Raw genomic sequence first — 17,365 nt, forward strand, 5'->3', positions numbered from 1 at the left:
TTTACCTCGTTGTCATACCATTTTCATGTGATATGTTGTTCCATCAGTAGCAGAGACTCATTGGACAGCCTGCCATTGAACTTTGCATTCCAGCTGACTCTTCCTTTTTCCAGGAAGACACCGATCCATGATGTGTGGTTATAAACACTTAACTATGCTGATTCCTTTAGGCTCAAACACAAAGGCTTTCCAAAGTCCTCCCAGCAGTCTCTTTAACACATTGATGTTCAGAAAATCAGTAATGAAGAATGTTTTTGTTTGAGGGTAAGTTTAAGTAAAATCAGGTACCTGTACTTCTGATACAGACACAACCAATTTAAAGTAACTTTTAATGACTATACAGAAATACGAAGTGTGTTCAAATCAGACATGCTGTCTGACTTGAAATTAAGACTGCAGAAACAGTCTGGGTTTTCAGCAGAAGACCGAGTGCATGCTTGTGTAGCTCCAGGCCTCTCGTGCATACAGAAACCACGACTCCCAGCCCCAGTCCTTGGTGGGGCAGCCATGCTGCAGCTCAGAATCTTTCAGCTGCTCTGCTGGCCACTGCCCGAATATTGCCATAAACTTTTGATGGAGGACTTCCTGCAGAAGAAGGCACAAATTCAGTCAGCAAACAAGATAAATGTATGTCACAGAAATGGATGGTTTGCTCTCATGTCTGTGTTAAAAGTGGAGAAATAAGCTCCTGGGTGAGAAGGATGCTCAAGGTTAGCCACCTTGTCTGTTACTGTAAGCGTAGAGTTGAACTTTTGGTGTTGGTGTGGGTTGCCCCCTTTGGCTTTCTAGATGGGGCATTCAAAATAGCCCCTCAGGGAATGTTGCAGCTAAACCAAAAAGCAGAAAATCTTCCTTCTGCACCATGGAGAGGGTTTTGGAGCCAGAAACCAAGCCCTGGGCTTCCTGCTTCTTCCCCAAACACTTCTCTTAAGGGTATCAAGACAAGTCCCAGCAAGCTACCTGCTCCACATGCAGGTGTGGACACACCAGGGAAGACCCACAGAAAGTAGCTTCTCAAACTGCAAGATCTATTTATATGTAACAGAGAAGATTAGATAACAGGACTTACCTAAAATTAGATTGCAAATTGCTGTTCGTGCCATTTTAATGTTCTGAAAAGATCCCAAAATATGAATTTTCCTGTAAAAAGCAGTCAAGTAGCATTACTTAATGGAAAAAAACCTCTGTGATTACATAGTTAATAGACAGCTGGAGGTTAGAGATGAATGTGGAATTTCAGATCAGTGTACTAGTTCCTTTTCTACACTTGTAAATAAAAAACCTCCAAAAACCCCACCTCAAAACAAGGAAACCTACAACGTAAAACCTGTGCTCTTCTAAATCCTTTTTAAAATAGATTTTACAATTTGCAAATTTAACAGTACAGCAGCTGGAAGAAAATACTGTTGCAGGTTTGGTAGGTTCAGCTTTGATTATTTGTAAGAAGGAATTCTTATGCTGTGGGGAATTACTGACTTCTCAGTGTGCTGGTGACATTGTCATTGTTCTCATAACAAAAGGTCACATACTCAGAGCATTTGTCTTAAAACTGCTCTACAAATGTTTCAAGAAATTCAAGTTATCTTTGTTCCTGGAAGGGGACATTAGCTTAGGGATTGTGCTCTGCCTAGAAGAAAAGAAGTCAATACTTACGCATCAGCAAGAACGATTCGTGTCCTGGTTACGTTTTCTATAGTGAATTTAGTTTTTCCACCTTTCCCTGCTATTCTCCCTATTGCTCTTGACAGATGATCTCCTTTCAAAGGTTTGACTAAAATGAGAATAACACATTCAGTGTACAGGAGCGGTGTGTATTTCTGTAGTGCTTCCCTTGTTCAAGTTACTGGAAACAACTCATTCCAAGTTAATACGAAAGCAACTTTACTATGGTGAATATAGATCTCTATATATTTCACCTTATGTGACTAGAAGTGAAAAATCACATCTGCTGCTACATGACCATGAGGTCTCTGGCATCAGAAAGAAATTCTCATACAGAACTATAATGGAAGGCGTTCCCTTCATTACTGAGCAATTAAGATTGAGGAAAGAAACGGAGCCAAAGTGCACACAATTAACACCGGCAGAAATTAAACAGATCAGATTTGGACACTGCTCTAAATGGGACTCCAAGGAGTCCCAGTAATACATGAAATAATAGATGTTTCTGCTATCTACTTCCCACCCCTCACTGTCAGGACATTGGAAGGAACAAAGCCCATGCCGGTTTAGAAATCTAATAGATGTAGTCCCCAAAACACTCCATGTCACCTTTTAAGTTTAAAATAACGTTTACACTGTGACAAGAAAAACCAAATCGCTCTGACAAAGTGACATACTTTCAAGGATGAAGGTTTGGGGGGTTTTGTTGGGACATCTTACAGAAATGACAAGGCTTTCAAGCTGCCTGTACCTAGACAGTAATTCTGTGTAATGACATTAAGGTTATCCTGATCCCTGAAGAAAAGTGACACAAGTAGAGCAGGGGAAAAGAAACAAAAAAATGTACTTGCAGCTGGTAACACACAACTACTTGAATACCGCAGCAGAAACTACTTACCATCTGTAACTTCAAATGATTCTAGAAAGAGATCATCTAACCTGATGAGAGCGAGAGCATCCTAAAATATTGAGAGATTTGTTATCGGCATGAGTGCTGCAGTACCACAACAGAGTTGAAAGCTGATGTTTTCTCTGTACATACAAACAGATGACATCAGCAGTATTCCTCCACTTAACATATCAAACAATGGTCAGCTAAAGTTAGATCAACTTATTTTTTCAATAGCAGTATAAATTTTTATTTCTGTGTAGAGAACCTTACACATTCACCTCAGGCCCACCTATACTAGTGAAGTCAGTACAGGTCCGTGGCAACAAGCAGGCTGTGCGATACTGCAAAAAGTAGTTTTGTTTTCTCCAAGTAAAGTTTGAGTTTTGAACAGACTGAAGGTTATTGGCTTGGACAAAGCAAAATGAACAGTCTCTACACATGCAGAGCACCTCAGAGCTAGATTATTGCTTCACGCTTGCCTCACACACAGCTACATATTTCCTCTGTTTCATAATTTTAATTATGTGCTGTTTGAAGGTTACTTTATCCTGCATTAGCTTAAGAAACTAGACTTCCACTCCAGTCACAATTTCAAACAAATTTATTTCTAGAAAACCACCTAAGGATCTTTATTTCTTTCTTACTGTAATTTGCAGAGAGGCCAAAGACATCATGCAAGCAAATTCAAGCAATCTCACAGCGTAGCTGTTGGGAGACTCACCTCTACTTGAAACCCAAGTATAAATGCTTTCACAAAATCAGCTGCTTTCGTCAGAGCACTGAGATCCTTTGTCTCTTGACAAGTCTGCAAGACAAGAAGTTATGTTTGCAAATTAAGACCATGCAAGTAGGACCAGGACTTGAAAAATCTAAGAGATACAGTCTAACGATAAAAAAGCCACATTCAGATAATGCTCCTGTATTGTGTTTTACTGAAAGACCCAAGTAATATGCTTTGTGCTTTTTTTATAATGTTGACCCTCAACAAGAACACATTCACTACCACAGCCAGTGTTTGGAGGGGAGGAAAAAGAGAAGTTGCTGAAAATCCGCACCGCCACTGACAGAGGAGCACCCTTTTTATGGAAAAAACCAAAACCAAACAACGCAAACTAAGCTGCAACACAGAACAGCAGGAAAAAAACAGAAGGATGATGGCAGGAGACAGCTTGAGGAGGGAAAGTTATTCTAATGACAATATCCTAAAGAAGTTTTAGCAGGTGAATAGAAGCCTGGACAGGTTCAACAAAACGTATGGGACAAGAGAAAGATTAACAAGATATTTGGAACAGGAACAAATCAACCTGACAAAGCAGCAAGTGTTGCAGTGTTTAAGTTTTACACTTCCCCCCCTACCCCCCACCAGCAGAGGCCACAGGATTTGCTGCTGGCGGCATTTTTTCAGTTCATGTTCTAAAACGGGGCCAAAGCATTCCTCTGCTACCAGTGGAAAAGTCAGTGCACATCTGCATTTACAGATCCTAACAGGGATGACTTAGAAAAAAGCAGTCTTTGAAGCTGTAGGAAAAGAAAAACAGGAAACAATAATTAAGGAAGATAATTACGTTAAGGTCTAGAATACGTAAAAGTATCCTGAAACGCCATTTACAGCTTCTGTGCCATGTCAAAGAAATGATAGAAACTCATTTCAAAGTTTTCAGTTGTTTTATATTCATGATAGGTATGGGCAAAATGAAATCGGCTTGATCAAGATCAAAACTACCTCACTTTTCAACCAGAGATCATTCCGTATCAAAAAGCGTTGGTAAAATCCCAGGTTTCTCACTTGCACAGTTATTCAGTGGAACTGCAAGTTCCTGCTCTTCCCTATCTTTTCCTTCAAGTTATTTCTAGGAAGCGTAAATAAGGGATAGTTCTGTCACCTTTCCTCTAGTTGCTGCCATTGAACTTGTGGTAAGATATCACGGTTAGGAAGCAGAATTACTGTCGGTGTCTGTATTTTCACTATTACATTAGAAGGTCTCGTACATCAACATGGCTAATACGGTATTATAGCTCATACGGTATTAAGTTGTACGTCAAAGGCATAGCAGGAGCTTTGGATATACACTTAAAAACAGCTAGTCTGAATATTCCTGAGGAGGAGTAAGAATGAAAAGTGAGCATCTGCAAGACTTACAATTATATATTGGTATCTGTACCCTAAGCTATTTCAGTGCAATCCATTAAAGAAAAAATCACAAACTATTAAACTACAGGCCCTTATCTTCTGCCACAAACATAAAGTAACAGAAGATTTGGTGGCCCCCTCAAAAGACACTGTCAACTCAAAATCATCACCTAAGTACTTAGTAGCCTTAAATAGTGTTAAAACACTGCATTCCAAAATCGTACCTAACACACAGACCAAAGTCTTCCTTAATTCTTGCGTACGTAATTTTCTCCTATAAAAATTAAATATGCCCACCCACCTTCCCCCCGCTTCCAGAAGAGATTAACCCTTTTGAATTTTGCTTGCATGAACTACTTGCTTCCAAGCAGTAACTGCCAGACTTTCTTTTGGTCCCCAGTGAGGGTTCTCTGGTTAGGTGGAACTACACAGCTTTCTTTTTCCTGAGCGTTCTCTGGGGTTCAGCACGCTTCCCTAGTCTTTAGTAGGTGGAACAAGAGCACCTGTGTGAGGAGAGGCGCTGCATTTCGGGTACCAGCCGGGAAAGCAGGAGGAGGAGGAGGAGGTCTCTTTACCTTGATTTCAACGTTTCTCGTTTTCAAATTAAACCTGATTTGAAGCTGCAAGTGCTCCACGACAGGCGTGAATATTTTCATCCAGTTCTCTTTTAACGGCGTGTACCTGTTGGCCGGCACGGCCACCTTCCTCATCTCGCCTTTGCCAACCTAGCGGGGGGGGAGAAGGGCGTGAGCCAAGGGGGCGCCGAGAACCGGACACCCTCCCAGCTGCCGGAGGGCTGCTCCGCCTCCCGCGGCTTCCCCGGGGCGCTCGGATCTTCCCGGCGCCGCGGCCAGGCCGCCGTTTGCCCCGCCCGGCGCCCCGCGTACCCCCAGCGCCTCGGCGGCCACCGGCGGGAAGGCCGGCCTCTTGCCGGGCCGCGGCTCCGCCGTGTCCATGGCGGCCCCCGCCGGCGGCTCCTCCGCGGCCGCTCGCCGCTTCCGCCGGCTCCGCTTAGACACGACGCTGGTGAAGCCGCCCTCGCCCGCCGCCGCCGCCCTCTCGCTCTCCATGGCGACGGACGGGGAAGCCGTTACCGAGGGGCTCGCGCTCCAACCCTCGCCCCGCGCCGCCCGCGCGAGCCCACGTGCCTCCCAGCTGCCGCCGGAAGGGGCCCACCGCCCACTTCCGCCCCCCCGCCCGCTCGCTCGCTCGCTTCCTGCGGTGCCCGCGGCGGTGCCGGAGCGCGGCCGTCAGGCGGCGGAGCGGGCAGCCCGGTCGCGGGGCGGCGGCGATGTCGGCCGCGGGGCTGGAGCGGCCGCAGCTGGTGTCGCACGTGCAGCAGGCGCTGAGCTACACCCTGTTCGACTGCAAGTGGGTGCCCCGCAGCGCGCGCCTCCTCTGCCTGGGCAGCGCCGCGCGCGGCACCGGCCTTCTCCAGCTGTACGAGCTGCGGGGCGGCCGCCTGGCGCTGCTGCGGGAGGTGAGCGGCGGCGACAGGGCCGGGGCCGGGGCCGGCGGGGGGCGGGCGCCGCCGCCTCCGCCGCCGCCTGAGCCCAAGCGTGTTCCGATCCGATCCGCTCCGCGGGGACGAGGGCCGCTAGGCCCTGCCCGGGGGCCGCAGCCCCGGCTCGGATCCCGCTCGGGGAGGGAGAGCCAGGCGCCTGCCCGCCGCCAGCGGGACTCGATGGCGGGGAGGAAAACGAGACGAAAACCACGACGTGGGGTGCCCGGTTCGCCCGTTAAATTTGCGTCGCTCCGTTTACTCGCGCTAGTCTGGCGTGCGCTCGTTGGCTTGTTGTCACGGGTCGCGTTACAGGGAACGCCGGAGGCCCCGCGCCCCTGTTGTGTTGGGGGGGGGGCGGTTGCTTTTTTTTTTTTTTTTTTTCTTCTTAAAACTCAAACTGACCTTTGAGGATTTGCCGATTTCTAGGGGTGACAGCCCCTCGGGTGCATAAAGACCCCCAGGGCCACCAGCGAATAAACTCATAGCTCAGTAGGGAAGAGGCGCTGAGGGTGCACGCACAATACTGCTACAGATTAACTGAAAGAAGGGCTTAATTCTGCCTTTGCCGGCGTACCAGCAGGGTTCTGGGAAGAGCTGGGATTCCCTCTGCATTATCTTTGCAAATCAGTAGAGACAGCAGCCTCTGAGTATCGTTAGCAACCTGAAGGTGAGAGGTTTAAGACCCTTAAACCGAAGTCTCTGCTTTTCTGTCCACAAAGAAATAAACATAAAGTCTAATATGCCTTTGATAGCATTTTGCTTGTATTTTACGCCAAATGTCTTATGTAGATTTCACTGAAATCTGCCACCCGTGGACTCTCAAGAAACTGCTGCCACGGTCCGTGGTTGTGTTGGTTTTTTCCGTGTGCTGACACAGAATGTATGCTTTTTTTAAAAGATTGAAAAGGCTAAACCTATAAAATGTGGAACTTTTGGTGCTACATCTCTGCAGCAAAGATACTTAGCTACGGGAGATTTTGGTGGAAACCTTAACATATGGTAAGCGTGCATATTCTCTCGTAGCTTTTTCATTTGATGTCGTACGTGTCTGTTGAACTGATGTTTCTGTATGTGGCTGGCTTTTGTATGAGATGCTATCTGTGCCGCATATAATTGGGACCCAGTCATAAGCTTCGCTGGCTACTGTATTTGGACCATGCCTGTTTTGTAAAAACAACATGAATTCTGCACAGTGGTTTAATTCGGTGCTGTTTTGCTTGCATCTTCTGTGTGCAGCTACAAAAACCTGTTAAAGTTCTGCTAGGTCCTCTTCTTTTTCAGAGGCTTTTGAATGGACGCATGAGTACAAGTCAGAGGTTGTGTTCAACCTAAATTTGATGTCTAGATTAAATACGTATTTTTAACCTTGAAGTCTCAAATGTTTTTTCACATCCCTGAATTATTTGTATAATTAATTTGTATTGGTAAATTGGTTATCAAATAAAGTTACAGGGTCAAAAAGGGGTTGGTGGTGGTGGTGGTTGTTGTTGTTATTGCATTTCCCTTGCTGAGGAACTATTGGTTCTATTTTGTTGGAATAGCAAGAATGACATGGATTAGTCACTAGTTGGAATTTAAAATAAAATTCTGAAGGATTCTCAAAGGATAGGAATCAGTGGGGAAGAACCATGAAACCCACAGCTGGATGCAGCTTTCATGTGAAGTTCAAGAGCAGTAGTCAGAGCTAGGCGGGGATCACTGAATAAGGTCATTTTATATACTTACTGAAAGTAAAGCTAATTGGAGTATTTTGATCTGTAGTGCAATTCATTTTGAGCCCAACATAAAACCTGGTTCTTAAGGGTTGCTGTTGGGAATCCCACAACTGCCTTTACAACAGGGAAGTCCAGAACTGAGCAGAAACTTCCAGACCAGTCTAAAGCAGTAGGCAAAGAAGGAATTGAACAAAGACTGGTGGTTCTTAATGGTGATATCCACGTTTTGTTTTCACTGTTAATCTCAGTTTATATAATTTGTGCTTATGTTTCCTGTCACTTTTATACAAATCCTGAGCATCAAGGAAAATGCCATGTTATCTGTTCTTTTCTCTCTCACCTAGGAATTTAGAAGTTCCTGAAATACCAGTGTATTCTGTGAAAGGTCATAAGGAAATCATAAACAGTATAGATGGTGTAGGTGGCTTAGGAATTGGGGAAGGTGCACCAGAAATTGTGACTGGCAGTCGAGATGGTGAGTTAGTGAACTTTGAAAGTCTTTTCAGTTACTCTGAGAAAGTAGTCTGCAAGCTTTGATGGCAGGGCGTAGTCTGCCATCTGAACTAGTTATGAATCTGTTGCAACTAGTTCTTCGTATGCTGTCTTTTGAATTTTGCTTGGAACAAATTTTCTCTAATTCTTTTAGAAGCTGCAGATAAGCAAAAGATACTGTTGTCACTGAGCATGGGACAGAAGGAATACAAAGCAGCATAAATGCAAAATATCAGCTAGAGAAAATACATCCTTGACAAATACTTTCACTTTATTTCTGGTTTGGTTTTTTTTTTTTTTTTTAATCTACCCACTAAACACAGTCTGGCTTTCTGGAATTGAAAGAGATGCTCCTGTGTTTTGAATATCAGGCTGAAAAGCAAAGGCCTTCCCTGGGAAGATGAACGCAACGTGACAGTATATCCGTAATACAAAATCCATTGTCCTTCTTTCACAGGAACTGTGAAGGTATGGGACCCGAGACAGAAAGATACTCCTGTCGCTAATATGGAACCTGTACAGGGGGAGAGCAAAAGAGACTGCTGGACAGTAACATTTGGTAATCTATCAGATTATATCCATTCCACCCTCTAATATGATTGTGCTTTGACAATTATCGAAGTATTTCAGGATGTTGTGGAATAGTTTATTTTGTATGGACGCATAAGTAGCAGGTTTTGCTTTTCAATGTTGTCAAATTTATGTGGTTTTAATTTTTTTTTTTTTTTTTTTTTTTTTTTCAAAAGAAGCCGATTTTGTGATAGTTGGGTTTTGGACTCATTCTCTTATCACCTTTGGTCATCATTTGTGGTTGGACTCTGATCTTAAAGGTCTTTTCCAAACTACATGATTCTGTGGTTCTATGATTGCACAGATAAGCTGTACAAGCTTTATATGTATGCCTAGGAATGTAAAAACGGTATATCCAGCTGCGTTGTCCTGAAGGAGTGTAAATGTTGTAGTGCACAGGGAACCAATTGCTGTTGCAGTGTAGTTCCAACTATCAAGCATTAAGGCGTTAATTTAAGAGAAGATCCTTGAAGCTAAGAGCTAATTAAAGACAACAGCAATGCTTGATGTGTGCTCTGCATTTTTCTTTTGGAGAGAACAAGCTGCTTGTGTTCTACACAAGCTGGTATTTCTGGATTAGCTCCATTTTTGCCTCCAGAGTCAGGGATTAAGTTTTACAAACTGCTAATAAGTGCATGGATTATAATAACAAAATTGATAGTAAGGAGATGACGTTTCCTGGCAAGAAGGTGCAACTATAATGCTCATTGCTATTCATATCTTTGTCTTCTGCTTTGACAAATGGAGAAAAAAATGGCCTCATATTTTCTTCAATTTTCTTCTGAGTTACTGAAGCTTGAGCCAAGGCCAGGTTCATCTTGAACTACGTGCCCTGAGCTAACTTCTTTCAGACACTGATGTGCTTCCCTGATCCTGTCCGCTGAGAGTTTTTGGAGGCAGGCTTCTGCATCTGTCTAGTGATGGCCATGGTAACACCCAGGGCCTCCCTACGAGTCTGTGTCTGCAGAAGAGTATTCTTGTCCCACTAACGTTTCGTGCTTGAGAGGCTGGTTAAGGAACCGCTGAACTGCTTTCTGCTCCGGTGCCGTGGTGCTGTCTGGGGAGCATGGTTTATAGCAGATGAAGATTTAGAGAAGGAACATATTTGTATAGGTTTATAGGAACAGTGTGCAGTACTTAAGTCTGTGCAGTTTAGGCAATACTTGGCAGGGGGAATAAGAATTTTGTTCATATTTTTAAAAGAAACAGACCGCCAGTTTTCAAGCTATATTTTCTATACCTTTCAGGTTTGAAAACCAGACTGTTCATTAAATCTTAATATCCCAATAGTAATATTATTTTTCTGGCATAAATGTAAGTTGAAATTGCAGGCTTAGGAGGTCTGAAATTTACAGAGTAAAGAGGGTTTCTGTATTCTGTTTAATTCTTTCTCTGTGTCCAGGCAATGCTTATAATCAAGAGGAACGTGTTGTATGTGCTGGATATGACAACGGCGACATTAAATTGTTTGACTTAAAAACCATGTCACTACGATGGGAGACCAACATTAAGAATGGGGTAAGGAAACCATAAAAGTATTTTTCATTCCAGCTCCTATGTAGGATGGAAAAATTAAAAAGACTCTATCTACCTGAAATTTACCCAGAAGACATTTCTGCTGAGATCCTACCAAGGAATTGTACCCCTCAAATTCTTGGTCTGAATAGCATGGGGTATTTTTCAGTAGATTCATGTTTTCAGATGATTTTGTTATTTCCAAATTGGTGGTGATGTCACTGTAAAAATAACCAATGATTAATATATATTTACAAATCGCAACCCCCCATTTTTTTAGCAGTGGCTAAATTTCAAGGCTGAATGTATATATATATATTTTTTTTTTAATATATTTCCAGGTTTGCAGTCTGGAGTTTGACAGAAAAGATGTAAATATGAACAAGCTAGTGGCCACATCGCTTGAGGGAAAATTTCATGTTTTCGATATGAGAACTCAGCATCCAACCAAAGGCTTTGCTTCTGTTTCAGAGAAGGTATGGGGAGACAGAGAATTTCTTAAGAGACAAACTTTTTGAATATAGGCTGCCAAAGTACTACAGGTCTAAAACTATTGCCTTGGATAGGTAATAGGTGCCCAGGTGACTGGGGCACAAAGCTGTGCGGTGGCATGCCTGGTGTGGCCCCAGGTGCAAGCAGTGAAAGAGCCCCTGTGCATCCAGCTGCCAGCACTCATCCAGGTTTCCTCCCTTTTATAACCTGATGTTTGGGCTTCTCTGGTCTTTGGGTTCTGCTGCAGTTGCACCTCTGTGCGCTCAGCTGTGCCCCTAGTCTGGGAGTCATGTTTATTGGAGGCCATATTAAATTGTGATAAGCATGCAGATCTGAATCTTAAATCTATCCCAAAACAAAGTGAGCTCTCTGCAAACACTTTTCAGCTTGCAGTCACCAGATCTCATATGAGACACAGAAATCATTATTTGTTCTTCGGAACCAAACATTTTTGGATTGGGATATTGAGAGTGAGTGAAAGGATATATAGGAGAGACCTAGTGGTCTGGAGGCTGTTAAATATGGAGAACTCTTACAACCTTTTTTTCTTCCATCTGTGACTGCTGTGTTGATTAGTTTAAGTTCTTTATAGAACAGGTTTGGTTTGGGGGTTTTTTTGGTGAACAAAATCTGATAATTAGAGAAAAGGAACTTTTGTGTTGAAATTCTCCAGGACTGCCTAAATTAGAAAAAGCTGAGTTTCAACTTAATATCTTTAATTAATATTTTCCATACCACCATTCAAAGCAGATAAGATGTTGGAAGTACTTTGATTAGATAACACGAAAGTATTTACTGAATTAGCGTTTGTAATAATCAAAATGTGAAAATGAAATTTCTTATCTTTCATTCACTGCAAAGCTTTTCCTTTTGGACACCTGCAGACAGATATGCATTAAGTCAGAGTAGGTGTTTCGGGGTTTTTCCCTAAGTGATTTCTGTTGCTATGTTATCTTGCTGTGCCCTGGCTGAGATTTAAATCTGAATTGTAGATTGTTTGTTTTGTTTGCACAGTGTTTGTAGTATATTCCCTTCCAGTAATGATTTTAAGAGATGTCAGAGAGTGAAATTAACCTTGTGGTGACTGTGTCACCTAAGAGTCTGGGAATCCTATGGTTCTAGAGCAGTTCCAAAAGACATGTTTATGCAGCCACTTTACCTCTCTTTAACCTTGCTCACTCACATGGCCAGTCCCAAAGAAGCTGAAGTACTAGTGAGTGGTAGCCTTGGTAGGGCTGCTGCCTTATCCCTGCCGAAGAAATGGGTGCGCTGGAGGCCTGACTTGGCTTCTCCTGTGTGGGAACTGGATACTCCTGTGGCAGAGGTTGCAAGGCCGGAGGAAGGGAAGGTACCTCAGAACAGACGTTCCAATATCCACCATGAGAAGGCTGGGCTCTCTTCATACAAGTGATTGTTGTTTTAAGATTCTGCATCCTTTCTTGTGAAGCTCATCCATAACTGACTTTTATGCAATGCTGATTTTTTTTTTCATTAGGCACAAAAATCTACCATATGGCAGGTTCGACACCTACCACAGAACAGAGATATATTTATGACGAGTGGAGGAGCTGGGAGCCTTCATCTCTGGAAATAGTAAGTAATCACTGTCCAGCCTGCAATAGGGGGAATAAGAAACCAACCATTTCATGTTTTAAGAAAGAATCTTCCTGAAAATTATGAGTAGGGTTCTGCTTCCAACCTCAGAATATTTAGTTAAAATCATTGCTTACAAATGCAGGAGAAAGGGTGATTTCAGTGTCAGTACTTGACCTGGAATCTTGGATTAATCCCTAAAAGAATGTGACAACAGCACAGGTGAATTTTGCCCTTTTCAGTTTTCTTAACATAATCAAGATCTAATTATATCCTTGGTTAACAAGGTGATAAATGGAAGAAAATGGATTTCTTAAAATTCTGATATGGTAGCAGTTATGTGTGAGGAGAATATTGAAAGCCTGGACTTTTAAAGATTCTTATGTTTACATCATCTTACATTACATGGCAAAATAATTTAATCATCCTAAATGCGGTGAAGTAGGTGCATTAAGTTTCAGAGGGCTAGCTGAGATGAAATTTTCTTGCCTGTGGCAAAAGCCAAACAGTTAAAAAATGAAGGGCTATAGGAGAGAGGTGTCAAGATTCAAAACTTCCTGCCTCATTTTTTCTTTCATGAAATATTTACTAAGTATGCAGGGTGGATATAGCTGGATATGATTATTCATTATTTTTAAGACATTTATTTGCCTTGTCTGTAGAACAGAGGAGACCCTTCTTTTGAAAATAAAGAGGATAATGATGTGTTTGCATCAGTAAATTTGTGTTTGCATCAGTAAATTCTATATGCATGTTTTTGTTTTACTTTTCTTATCACCAGTGAGTACCCAGCTCAGCGCTCAAAGAAGGATTCTGAAGGAGCTGAGATGGGGGTGGCAGGTTCTGTCAGTCTCTTGCAGAATGTGACTCTGTCAACGCAGCCGATTTCTAGCCTAGACTGGAGCCCTGACAAAAAGGGACTCTGTGTTTGTGGTGCCTTTGACCAAACTGTGAGGGTGTTGATAGTTACGAAGCTTAACAAAGTTTGACAGGAAAACTAGGATTTCTGAGGAGAAAGCAGTATAGTTTGCAGTCTGTAAATATAGGAGGGAGAGCCCTCCGGTTTCTAATTTAATTTCTCCCTTATTAAAACTGGATTAAAGAAATAGAAACCAGATCTTTCTATTGAAAGTTCAGATACATGCAGTTACGAGTTGTTTGACTGATGGTGCCGGAATGACTTGAAGTTGCCTGTGCACAAAACTTTTACCTTCTAGAAATGTGAATCTACATTTAAAATAAAATGTGCCTTTGTTAGCGCAATCTGTAATTTTAGAAATCACTTTAAATTGTTTGTGTTCAGTTTAATCACAGTGCAAATCTGTTCACACTTGTTAAATGGTTTGGCTTTTTTAGATATAGTTTTGTCCATATGCATTCATGCGATGGAAACTACTATATACTTCCTCACAGAAACTTTGTGTTATTGGATATATTAATTAGAATGTTTGTTAAAGTGACTTAGGATTCTTTAATACACTATAGAAACTATAATGGATGCTGAAATGTTCAGGTTTAATGGAGTAAGCTTTTTACTGAAATCATATTGAAATTAAACTATTGAGCAAAATGCACTGTTTTATTATTTGAGTTTGGTTTCATAACAAGTTTTTATGTTCTGTTGTTTTTATATCTGTTTGCAGCTTGGTATTCTACAAATAAAATTATATGCAGTGTTGTCTTAATATGAACAAAGTATATTATTCAAACATCCAGAGATTTAGAGGAGGAATGTACTTGTATAGATTTACAAGAACAGTGTGCAGTACTTAGATAAAACTTAACTCATTTTGCAGCAAAAGTCACTAAAACTTACCTCCATCATGAAAAACTTTTATAAGGTAGCCAAAGTACCGTCTCTTCTTTATTTTTTTTTTTTTTAACTGATTCAGTATTTCTTCAAAATCCGATGTGACAGAGTTAGTAGCTTTGTTACTGTAGTTTCACCTGAACTTCTCTTTGTAATTCCCCTTATCTCCAGTGTGGTTTTTTTCTGATTTTACCAGTGTGTGCTGCTGTCAGTTCTTTTTAGCAGGCACATCCAGTTGCTGTCCTCTATTTGTGGATGTATGGTGGGGGCTTTCTTAATTTCAGTAAGCTCTAATGACTTCATTTGTCACTTCTTTGTCTGATATTACCTAAATAGTTAATACCTAAAATACAAAGCTAATTAGCTTTGTCTGGTATTATGTAAAAGTATTTAACTATTTCTGAAACCAGATGTGATGGGAGAATGTTGGCTTTGTTCAGGTTAACAACAAAAAAGCCCCTGTGTGGCCATTTGCAAAGCAGCTCTGTTTCCTCAGACTTCCAAATGAGGATTTGGTATCTGACAAATGCAGGTGAGTCACCTGTGTCGAATCAAGCCTAACCTTCCAGGGACTGCACCTGAAAACTAGAGGCTGGTCTGCAGAAGGAGAGATGCTAGGGCCTTGTCTGTACTGGTCCTGCCACCAACTGGCATCCAAGCAAGATGCAGGAGGAAGAGGAAACAGCCAAATACTGAAGGTTAAGGTAGGGAAAGTGGCAAATGGGGAAGCAGTGTGGAAACCAGAGACTACTGAAAATAGAAGGAGAAACTGGGTTGAAAGGAGAGGTGAGGAGCTGTAGCAGAAGGGCAACACTAAGGCTGGGATGAGATAGTGAGAGATGGCAAACACGCAGACCTGGCACTACGCGATGTCCTCAGACTGCTGGCAAATAGCTCTGAAACTTTTACCAAAGCTATCTGTCTCTTCAATTTGCTGGGGACTGATGAGTTCTCTACTGCAGCAAGTCACATGCTAGAGGGTGAGGCAGGTCTAAAAGGTCTGAATGTGCTGATGGATCCAAATTGGACCTTGCTATACTTCTATGCTACTACTGTGTTAGAGTTATTTATAATAAGAAATTACAGTGTCTCACCAGCTTCCCACAATCTAGAAACATTGTCCCTCCAAATAACAGCTTGTGTCAGAAAAGTTATATTGGGATAGCTAAATCACACTTGGAAATGGGATGCAAATTTGCCTGTGCATTGTCAGTCAGCTCTGTTTTGGAGAGCATGAGGTGACAAGCTTTGGACTGAGAGACTTTGGACTTTTTCTCTGATCTAAGATTCCAGCTAAATACAAGTGAGATAAAATTGTCCTTATTAACTCCTGGGTATCTTAATTGATTAAAGCAGCTGAGGAAAAAGAGAGCAGACACCTGTGGGTAGAAAAGGCTCACAGGCTATTAAACCTTATGGAACAGAGAAATCATTAATGACTGTGTAGCAGAGGGGGCCAGCAGGAAAATTGCAATAGACCATAAACTCAATGTGTCTATGGAAGTCCATGGTTTTAGTAGGTCACTGATGCTTGGCTCTAGCCTGCCTTCACATTTAGTCTCTTATCACAGGTTTAGCAAGGGCCAGCAGGGATGAAAGCACAGTAACCAATAGTAACAAACTGGGAGGTATCTGAAACTGTAACAAAAGCTTACTTCCAGAAGAGCTGCCCTTAGGTTTGACCAGTGAGAATCTGTCCCTCTGCGAAGGAGGCATCTGCTCAGTGGCTTGGTGCTGGGAAGGTGCCCTAGTGTGGCCAGAACCATGGGGATGCCCTAGTGAGGTAGGTCCTGGTGCTGTGGGCCAGCACCAAAGCTGCTAAGGCTGAGCCCAGAATTTCAAGATCCCTGAGCAAGGGCTAATGAGGTCTGTCCATCTGTCAAAAACGTGACGTGCTGACCTCTGGTGCAGGTGTATGTGCAGGTTTCACTTTGGCTTGGCAAGCAAATGGCAGGTTGTGTAGCATGTTAGATGTACATAGGTCCGCAAGTGCTCTTCCGAGGGATGTAGGCTAAATATTTTGTGGAAGGCAAAGATTTATGAGATCCAGCTGTCTTCCTTAAGACTTGATGGTTTGCTTTCAAGTGTAATTTTTAGTATATGATTTTTATTTTTTTTACATTGGTAATCCCATCTGCTTGTGTGCATAGCGTAATGCTAAGAGCATATTCTGAAATTATTTTAAATGTTGTCCCTCTTAGGGTGCATCCCAGCAGGAGGGAATAGGGGGAACTGCTGCTGTGCAATCTTGGCTGCAGCTTGCTTTAAAAAGCTGGGGGTGTGGAGTTAAAAAAATCAATTCAAGTGCTTTGAGTCTAAAATGCACTGTTCAGAGATGGCCCCCATTAGCTTTGTGCTGTAAATAAAATATACTCAGTGAAAGGTATGCTAGGCAGTGGAAGTTTGTGGAAATATGTTTCTCTCCTTAATAGTAACTCTCAGTCAAACACAGAGTAAGGGAAGAAAAAGCTCTCGGTATAGGTAACTGTGAGGGAAAGCAAAGAACTCTTGAATGCAGGACTGGGCTCTTGGTGGTATTTTTATTATGTATTTGGCCTGCAGCAAAAATGTCCCTTCCTTATACGAACAACTCCAGGGACAGCTCCTAGTGAGCCTACATGATGGTGATACAAATTTGAGCAAGAACTAATAAACAACACTTCTTAAAGCTCCGTGGGCCTCAAAAAGATGAAATGTGTGTTACTTCTGGGTACTTAATTTTGGGATTCATTTTATTTGTTGTTTTGAAAATGAAGGAATGCATTTCCCTCATGAGTAGCTGGTTTCATGAAAATACATGACAGGTTGCGTGGCAAGAGTTTGCAAAAAGCTAAGAGACCTGGAGGGAAGCACAGATGAAGGGTAGTGCTGTCCTTGTTCAGGAAAGGTAAGTGGCTGTAGCTGTGTACCTAGAAAATGAAAGACAGTTACTGGCTGGAGAGAAGAGCTGTTGCTATGTTGTCTGTACTATGCTGGATCTCCTCAGCAG

At 42.4% G+C, this 17,365-nt stretch overlaps 2 protein-coding genes across 4 annotated transcripts; one reads left to right on the forward strand and one right to left on the reverse strand.

Annotated features, from left to right (window-relative positions):
* Window positions 1-312: 312 nt before the first annotated feature.
* Window positions 313-5,856, reverse strand: PNO1 (partner of NOB1 homolog). Its single transcript, XM_052784158.1, has 7 exons — window positions 5,573-5,856; window positions 5,261-5,410; window positions 3,276-3,359; window positions 2,561-2,621; window positions 1,654-1,771; window positions 1,070-1,140; window positions 313-585 (listed from the first exon to the last, which is right to left on the reverse strand). Exons 1-7 carry the CDS (start codon window positions 5,753-5,755, stop codon window positions 518-520), a joined length of 735 nt encoding a protein of 244 aa, XP_052640118.1. The 5' UTR covers window positions 5,756-5,856; the 3' UTR covers window positions 313-517.
* A 55-nt stretch (window positions 5,857-5,911) lies between these two features.
* DNAAF10 (dynein axonemal assembly factor 10) lies at window positions 5,912-14,251 on the forward strand. Of its 3 annotated transcripts, none has more exons than XM_052784148.1 (9): window positions 5,912-6,165; window positions 7,088-7,188; window positions 8,249-8,379; window positions 8,854-8,955; window positions 9,143-9,226; window positions 10,369-10,484; window positions 10,823-10,957; window positions 12,469-12,566; window positions 13,348-14,251. In XM_052784148.1, the coding sequence occupies exons 1-9, from the start codon at window positions 5,977-5,979 to the stop codon at window positions 13,553-13,555; spliced, it is 1,164 nt and encodes a 387-aa protein (XP_052640108.1). In that variant the 5' UTR covers window positions 5,912-5,976; the 3' UTR covers window positions 13,556-14,251. The 3 variants fall into 3 exon arrangements, with proteins under 3 accessions (XP_052640108.1, XP_052640109.1, XP_052640110.1); XM_052784150.1 differs by lacking the exon at window positions 5,912-6,165 and adding an exon at window positions 6,299-6,408; XM_052784149.1 differs by lacking the exon at window positions 9,143-9,226 and having other exon boundaries at window positions 5,915-6,165.
* The last annotated feature ends 3,114 nt before the right edge of the window (window positions 14,252-17,365 follow it).

This window comes from Harpia harpyja, chromosome 4, assembly GCF_026419915.1.
Source record: "Harpia harpyja isolate bHarHar1 chromosome 4, bHarHar1 primary haplotype, whole genome shotgun sequence".
Lineage (NCBI taxonomy): Eukaryota > Metazoa > Chordata > Aves > Accipitriformes > Accipitridae > Harpia > Harpia harpyja.